Raw genomic sequence first — 8,994 nt, 5'->3', positions numbered from 1 at the left:
CTTCTTTTTTAATGAAACAAATCCAAAAGATGTACAGTCAGGCTCAAGTTGTGCAGTTCACAAGCATGGAAAAACAAACGAAACAACAGAGTTCAGGACCGTCGCGGCTAACCCAGGACAAGGCTGGACTTGCCACCAGGGGGGTTTCTTCGGGATGGCACGGGGGCCGGTGCCACTGGGCTGGGCACGGGGGCAGCGGGCACAGGCTTCTCCTCACTCTGCCCCAGGCTGGCCTGCAAGTCTGTGTCCACGTTTTCTAGGAAAACAGAGAATAAAATTAAGGCTAACTATTTTCAGTGAAGATGGAGAATCTTAAGATTTTTCTTTCGATGATGGTTCAAAACAATACCTAGAGTATAAGGCAAATAACAGTCACCAGCCATGTTCCCCACTCCCCAGAATTAACCACCGATCGTGCTTTGCCGTATTTGTCCCGAGGTCTTTTTCTGTACATTCTTTCCTCAGTTACACAAATTTATGAAGACATGAATGTTTTAAATTAGAACGTTACAGACAAGCCCTAGAACCCTGACCACCACCTACCTCCTGCGGGTCTCCTCTCCCTGTGCCCAGGTGACCCACTGCTAGTCGTGTGAATTTTTCTAGTCTGTTTGTTTTATGCATATTTCATGTGTTTTATTTCCAACAAATAACATAATACTGTTTTTGTTGTATTTAACGTAAATGATATCAACTTCCTTTTTCCACTCTTTTGCAAATTCACCCATAGTCATAATTCACCTTTATACACAGTCAGAATTCCCCTTGATTAATTATTTTCTGGTGTATATACAATTTGTATATATTTGTCCAGTCTTCTGATATCAACGAATTAGAACCATCCCAACCATGGCAAACAAAGCTGTAATGCACATGCAGGAATGTGTGCCCTCGGTAACGCAGATATACGCACCTCGTCTTCAATATGAACAGACCACACACCACCATCCCAAGTGGCTATGCCATGTTCTCCCCCACAACCCGTGTCAGAGTTTGCTCTCCCTACATCTTTGCCTAGCCACCACTTGGTAACCACCTCATTTTAATATCTGCCAAAGTGTTGGGTGAAAAATGTTATTACTGCATTCCTGTTTTATGTTACATGTGCACAACTACTAGGTGAGGTTGATTTTAGCTACACAGCCAGCCAGTTGTACCACCGTCATTTATTAAAGAGTCTACCTTTCCCCTACTGATTGCAATGACATCTCCATGAGTCAAGTCACTCCCACCTCTATTAACTGGGTACTGTCCACATTCAAGTCCTAAGAATTAGTGTATCGTTGATCCAATATCCTAGATATTGCTTGATTGATTCACTGGCTGATTTGTGAAACTCCCAACAAACATATATTCTTAACCAGGTAGTTTCCAAACTTTGAAAAGTCATTGATTCAAAGTCAAGAGTAACTGCAAAAGAAAAAACTCAAAGGTATTTTCTGTGAAAGGAAATTTTACGAAAGATTTAATAGTTTTAAGGCATGTTAGACTTTTAATTTTCTAAAAATTGCCAGGTCTCATTTCAGTGTGAAACCATCAAATTAAACTCAGCTGCCTAGTCTAACACCTGCCTTAGAGATAATCGCACACACACAGGTACCTTTCGCATGTTAAGACTTGGGAGAAAAACTACTGTAAGGTTCGAAGGTGTTCATTCCCTCCCCTGGTTTGGGAGTTCCAAAACTCTGGAAGCAGGGAAGCCAAAATACTGGTTATGATATATGCTATGTAAGAACTTCCTATGGACTCCTACTGGACACCAATGAAGAGTTCTAATTTCAGAAAAAAAATGTCGTTTAAGTTCCTCAGAGAATAAACATTAAAAGTTCATGTTCCTACAACCACTTTTACCAAGTTTTGATTTAGCCGACTGAAACTGAGACGTCCAAAGCGGAAGAGGTCTTAGATCAGAGACACAACAAAATCTCAGAAATATATTACTGCTTTTAACACTGCATTTTATGAATTTTTGGAACATTTTATAGAAGTTAACTTATGACACATATAATGTTCTACACTATATTCAACTAACAGTAAAAATCTAGTATGACACTTTTCAAAATGATAGCCTTCACGGTTATGAACTGAAGCTTGTACCATCAGTTTCCTGTTGCTACACTCTCGTTACACAAGAAACAGGATCACATGCATCAACATTAAGTGCCCAAGTCCTATAATAAACGTCCCTTAAATAACCTAGGAAAATATGTCCAATTTACTGCAAATACAAACCACCACCAAAAAATTCACATTGGACATTTTAAAATAGTCCAAGGTAGATGAATATAGACCATGAACTCCGCCTGAGCCAGTGTTATCAACGCAAGCTGTTTCTTTTCTGCTGCTAGGACCTGGCATCACGGCTCTACAGGACCTAACTGAATTTCTCCACCGTCTGTCTGGACTAAGCAGTTAACGAGTACTTCTAAAGGACACAAAATTATCTTGCAGCTCTACCATGGCAGTTTATTTCCGTAAAGTGATTTTTAGATAAATCAAGTTCATTTCCACCAATCTTATACATGTCTCTTATCATTAATGGAACTGTTTGTTCTGTGTTTCACGACTAGGTAACAACATACCAAAAAAGCAGCAGCAGCACACACTGAGAAATAAACAGCAGACCTTATTATTTTCAGTGCACACTTGTCAGAAATAAATATTCCAGCCAGAAAAGATGGAGGTTTGTTTGTTACTCCATCTCATTAGTCTGCAATGAGATTAGTACAGGATTGAAGACTTAGAAACTTATAATAATAACAAAAAGTACCTATACAAACAAAAGTACCTATACCATAATATCCATCTTACATACTCCTAACTTGTCTTTCTTCTTTGAGCATCAGTAAGTTACCTGAACAGACACCTCTGTCAGACTAGAAAAAATGATTCATTATAAAGATCAAAGAATTAGAACCGCAAGAAAATGGAGACCATCTAACTTGCCTGAAGGCAGGGAAAGACTTCTGCCTAAATCTCTTGGACCTTCTCGCTCTTAAAGTTTTCCAAAGTCTTCCCTGTAGCTATTCCTGTGTTTACCCAAAAGATGAAGGCTATTTTCCTTACACCCAAACAAAACCTGTTGTATTTAAACAGAGCAGAGTAGGTTGGCTTTCAAGTAAACTTGGCAACAGCAATGGGGTGGACCCCTGCTCCACCAAATGACTCTTGAATTATTAGGCCCATTGTCATTTTATGATAAATGAACTAAAAGTACCAGGCAGGAACACAGAATAATCAGGTGGCAAAACTGACGACCATTAAAAAAAAGGACTTATACTATACAGTTCAATATACTATACAGTGTATGTTGAACTGTATAGTATAGTCTATACTATACAGTGCTATTTACCTGAAGCACCTATAACAAATTGAGCAGTCGGGGGGTGTGGGAGCGGGGTGGATTATTAATGATTCAGCAGGACAAATGACACATTTTTTCATAATTTCATCAGGGCTCCCAAATACTTCTCTCTAGGCTCCTCAAATTCCTAAGTATATCCACTGGCCGAAATTAGTGAATAAAGATTAGTTGATTCTGGCTAAATAAGGTCTGCCAGTAGAAAGATTTCAGGATATGAAAAGCAGAACTGAAAATGAAAAGCCCAGAAGATTTGCTACCTACAGAAGAGTCTTTAAATAGAACAAATTGGACACAAACAATAACAAATTTATCTTCAGTACAGTGAAAAAGTAATTTGCCCAACGAGGTAGAACTCAGGTCACGCTCACAAAGGTTCAGAGGGTTTTCTTCCCACATGCCCATCAAGAGATACTGTTCGAGGGGACAGAAGAGGAATGTGGTTCTTAAACATTTGTTTCCCCAAAAGACCGCATCACAAACTATAGGAAAAGCCCACGAGGAAGTGACTTCTGTACCACGGGGCCCTGTGTGTCTGCTGTGTCTCACCCAGTCAACTTTAACCTGACTGCTACTGCCTGACACGTGTCAACCTTTCATTACACTCATGGGCAAGTCTCTGGCACTTGTTAAGGAAATGCCAATAAATACTTCAAAGACTTGAAATAAATAAATGCTGACAGCTCATTTCCACATATAACTGGTCACAGAGATGCTAACTGAAAGTTTACATCTGCCCTCTAACTCATCATTTACAAGATCACAGGTTACCGTCTTGATGAATAAGCACCTCAGTATAAAATCAAACTCTTTGTAATTCAATGCTGGGGGCCAAGGCTGAACTGACAGAGCCGTTTACTAAAAAGCTCCCATTAGTGTAAAAAATAGCAGCCTGATTAATGCACATACATTTGTAAAGAATTTTGTTTTTGTTTTTTTCCTTTTCTTCTCTTTCTCTTACATTTCTAGCATTGCTCTCCCTGCTGGCTGATACCAAACGTGGCCAACTTTTTTGCTAACTTTCCAGTTTCTTTTTTCTTTCCCCTCCACTCCGAGTATGCTGGCACCTGGGCAAAACTAGGTTTCACTCCCCAGTCCCGTTCCCCCAGACATGACTGAATCAATACTACAATCTATTCTAAAACCATTTACAGAACCATATCTCTGGGCTTCTGAAGTACTCACCATGAATGTCACCTTCTCCCTAGAAAAGAAAAGACATTAAAATTTTACCTCAGGTTTTAACTTTGCAATACTCAAATAAAGCAGTCACAGTTCAGAGAGGCTACTATCTGTTTGAAACCAAATGTTTTCATTCCAGTGCAGTGAAGTTCAGGGTCAGGCTGCATTAACAATAAACAACCTTTAATCAACCAGAGACAACGCTACACAAAAACGCAAACTCCCAAACTCCAAAAAACCTTAACGTCTTACCTTGATGGCCTAATATCAATTAGCATTTCAGAGGATCTTTTATCAGAATGGGAAACTAGTAAATCTATCCTTCCATCCTCCCTTTCTCTGTCTAGGGGTTTGAAGGGCATCTATCAATTCCAAAGCCCCTTCTACAAGTCTCCCTACACTTAGATGGCTGATGCCTCCACGTGCCCTGAGGTCCCTGCTCAGGAGGACACCCTACCAGGCTTTCTAGACACATCAGGAGGCCGGTGGAGGCGGGGATGCTGCAGGCTCCTGGAGTTCAGCTCGAAAGGACTGGGCAACATTTGCCGACAATTCTAACAGTCTTTGAACTCAGAAATGCTACTATGAGATACACAGGAAGAGAGTGTGACCTAGACGTCCCTAAAATCAATACTAAAGGATAAAGGCCAATGCTAATGGTGGAAGAGATACCAGAGCAGACCAAGGTCATGTTAACTCACTTCCTGACTTTCCCCTCTTCAGTTACCAATCTTCCATCACCAATACAGCCCAGTTCTTTTCTTCATCACCTCTACGTAAAACTCTAGTGGCAGAACTGAAGCTCTCAGTACGAGCGGGGTCGGGGCAGAATCTGATTTCTAAACTGAATTAACCTCAAAGCCTGTCTTTTCCCCCATGCTGTCACACTGACCTTCAGATCTAAGAAGTCTCCAGAGTTCCCTTCAGAAGAATTCCTTCTCCGAGGTCCAGATGACTCAGAATCTTCTCTGCCACCACTAGACTTGGCACCTGAATCAAAATATACTTGCTTGAGGAATACAATAGGAAGACCTGAAGCAAACGCTTTTTCAGTGAGTGGTATGTTATGTTCTAGTCTCACAATACAAAATGAGCAGTGTTAGGGAGATTAAGTGATGACTTAAAAATTCTACAGAGGGACTGAATAATCCCATCTGACATTGCTCCTTATTCTGATCCATCACATAAACTCTCAGTATTCCGTTTCTTAGTCCCAGTCTTTCCTCTAACGATAAGCTTTAACTGTTGTTTATCTCATTACGATTAAGCTAGATTTTGCTCATCAGCACAAAACCAGCTAGCTGTTCATGCTGGGCCTGTCCCTCTGACCAGGGATCACAGACATATAAGCAGTACCTGCAGACTTGGCCCAAGAAGGGGGATTTTCCTCAGATGTCCCAAAGATGCTGGAGGCCATTTTATTCTTCCTCACAGGTTGTTCTGTTGGTTCATCGAAGCCTAATGAAAAATTGGATCCACCACCCGGAGGCCGCAAAACCCTAGGAATAATGGTGAAACAATTTCAGATCGTACCAAAAGGTTTCTTGACATAAATGTTTTCAAACACCTTTCATTCCATTTCCCTTACCCATTCATTGCCCTTACCTCCCACAAGAGAGCTGCTAATGGAAAAAAGGAACTGATTCCATCAGGGTATAAATTCAACACTGGGTATTAAGATACAAAATGCTGCTTTATAATATTTGTAATAGGTTGTCCATCGCACAAGGCAGCTGAAACAGCCCAAAAATCATCACAAACACAAGCCTGGCTGGTGTCCCCTTTTAGGAAATGGCAGAAGACTTAACGGACCTTGCCTACTGGGCTTAGCAGGGTAGATGTGTAAAAAAGTTTAGAGCATATCTTGTTATTTATTCAAAATGCATTTCCATTTTTATTTTCAACCAAAAAAAAAAAGAATATACATATAAAAGTTAACCAGACCAATTTAGAAACCCCATAAAAGCTGATGATAAAGAACCTCTCCTAGCTCAACATCATGGACAAGCCCTGTTTATACACTTATACCTCACTAATCTCACTGGTAAACACGAGTGACTCACCCACAAGGTGGAAGTCAATGAGAAATTAGTGTACAATTCTGTGGCATGATCTATGCCCACGTACCTTTGGACACCGAGTACTTTGTCCGATAAGTACTTTCATGTTCCCAAATCTTCCTGCCACAAACTGACCGATTTGTTCCCTCCATGGAAAAACTCAATTTAACTTGTCCTGTCACCACTCAAAACACAGAAAATGGAGATGGTTTGATGAGAAGACTTTTCTAACTACTGATTCAATTCCTTTATTAATGATAGGTGTCATCTGGTTTCTAATTCTTAAGTCGGTTTGAATAAGAAATATTTTTCTAGGAATATGTCCATTTCATCCAAGTTTTCAAATAAATAACAGCAGTCATTTGTAAACTTAGCTCCTTGTATTAGAAAATAAAGAAAAATTTAAAAACTTATGGTATAAATTCTCTTCTAAATACTCCTCTAAAGGCATTCTCAGGTTTTGATTCTAAATATTTTCGCATTTCCATTTTCTTCTTTGACCCATAAATTATTTAGAAGTGCATCTGTAAGTTTCCAAATATAGGGATCTAATTTGATTTCTAGCTTTTAATTGTAACAGGCAACAGAGTCTTATGATATGAATCCTTTGAAATTTGATGAGATGGGCCTTCTGGTTTAATATCTGGTCAATTTGGTAAATCTTCGACATGTGCTTGAAAAGAATGTGTATTTGCCAACGTTCTATATAGCCATGAGATCGAGCCTGTCAATTGAGTTGCTCAAATCTAATTAATGAAATGTTTTATCACTCACTGAGAGAATCTGTTAAGAACTTCTACTACAATGAGGGGTTGCTCAGTTTCTTCTCAGAATTCTGTCAAGATAAAGAGCTCTCTCTCAAAAAGACTGCCAATGGAATACTTAGATCAGGAGGGAAACTGCGTCAGGTTAACTGGCTAGTCATTTTGAGTAAACAAACAAAATATATATCCCTAATTCACTTCACTTACCAAAATAAGTTCCAGCTACGTCAAATATTTTAATTTAGAGATCAAAACAAAAATACTGGGAGAAAATATGAACAAATGTGACCTAGTCTTGAAAAAAAAGAACTTTCTAAGCACAAGATGAAAGCCAGAAGCCATGAAAAGATGGACAGATTAAACTTGGCAAAAATAGACATATTTGACAAAGGATAATATCACTAGAATACAGAATGCTTTTTAAAATAATGAAAATAATCAGGAGAAAATGGACAAAAAGTACTGAAAGGCAATTAAAAAATATGGATAGCTTCTAAACTTTAAAAATTATTCAACCACACTAGCAAGGAAATGAAATTTAAAACAAAATGATACAGTTTTTTGGCTTATTAGGCTGCTAAAGATAAAAAAAAGGCCAATTTTCTAAAGAACATTTTCATAATATGTATCAAATGCTTAAGTTTGCACAAATTATCCTAAGAGACAATAAGGATACGCCTGTAAATAGGTTAATCTGTAAAAAATTGGAAATACCCTAATTATCCATTAGTAGGGAGTTAGTTATCAAAGTTTATTCATACAACAGAAAACTATATACATTAGAGAGAGATTTACCTTTATTACTAGATGTAAAGTTACCTAAAACACAGTGAATAAGAAAGGATGGAGAATAAATATAAGCCCGATTACATGTTACATAAAATCATGTGTATAGAGATACACACTTGTCTAGCTGTGTGACCTTAGGTTAGCTGCTTAACCTCTCTCTGCTTTGGTTGCCTCTTCTATAAAAAGAGAATAGTAGCTGCCTTACAGGACTATGATAAAAATATCACTGATAACTTAGAACAGTAACTGGAATATGGCAAGCGTGTGTCCCAATTATGATAACCATCGTAACTAAACATAAATGTCTGAAAGCACTTGTACCACGCGTTATCCCAGGGATTTCTGGTGAATTTAAATGTCATTCTTCAAAAATATTTCGTATTTTTCTGTACTGCTATCAGTCTAAAATTCTCTTGGAGACCACTTCTGGGTTCCCGAATTCCCCCACAACTTTTCTTTTGACAATACTCCTTTTCTCACTGGCCATTGTATGTGATCGTTTGTAGGCACCTGTGTCCACTTGGATCTCTATAGACAGAAATCCTGGCTCCTCTGCTCCTTTGGGTGCAGGCTGGCACCCTGGCTTCAGGGGGCTCTCTAACACTGCCCCTTCCTGCCCGAGGGGTGATCTGCCCTGTCCTGCGTCCTTTCTGCTGGGCTCCCCTGCCCTGTCTTATCCTTGCTACCCACAAGCCAGCAAATGCAAGGTTTGGTCGAGCCTAGGCGGAACCGAGGGAAATCGGACAAACTTTGCCAGCTACCAATATAGCATCTTCTCAACCGCATCTACCATCCTCTTCACCAGTCAATCCAGTAAGGCCACTTTCCTCACTGTATT

The 8,994-nt window shown here is 39.3% G+C and overlaps 1 protein-coding gene across 2 annotated transcripts in view; it reads right to left on the bottom strand.

The window, feature by feature from the left end:
- The window catches only part of JPT1 (Jupiter microtubule associated homolog 1), a 12,865-nt gene continuing 3,871 nt past the window's right edge, over positions 1 to 8,994 (bottom strand). The window contains exons 2-5 of one of the 2 annotated variants that reach the window (XM_039859725.1): positions 5,900 to 6,042; positions 5,436 to 5,533; positions 4,547 to 4,565; positions 1 to 256 (exon numbers count right to left, since the gene is read on the bottom strand). In XM_039859725.1, the coding sequence (XP_039715659.1) occupies positions 108 to 256; positions 4,547 to 4,565; positions 5,436 to 5,533; positions 5,900 to 6,042 (409 nt within the window). In that variant the 3' untranslated portion in view covers positions 1 to 107. The remainder of the gene's footprint in view (positions 257 to 4,546; positions 4,566 to 5,435; positions 5,534 to 5,899; positions 6,043 to 8,994) is intronic. The other variant, XM_039859724.1, reaches the window with a different exon arrangement.

This window comes from Pteropus medius, unplaced genomic scaffold (genome assembly GCF_902729225.1).
Source record: "Pteropus medius unplaced genomic scaffold, Ma_sr-lr_union100, whole genome shotgun sequence".
In the NCBI taxonomy this organism is placed as follows: Eukaryota; Metazoa; Chordata; class Mammalia; order Chiroptera; family Pteropodidae; genus Pteropus; species Pteropus medius.
This window is presented reverse-complemented; position numbering and strand designations above follow the sequence as displayed.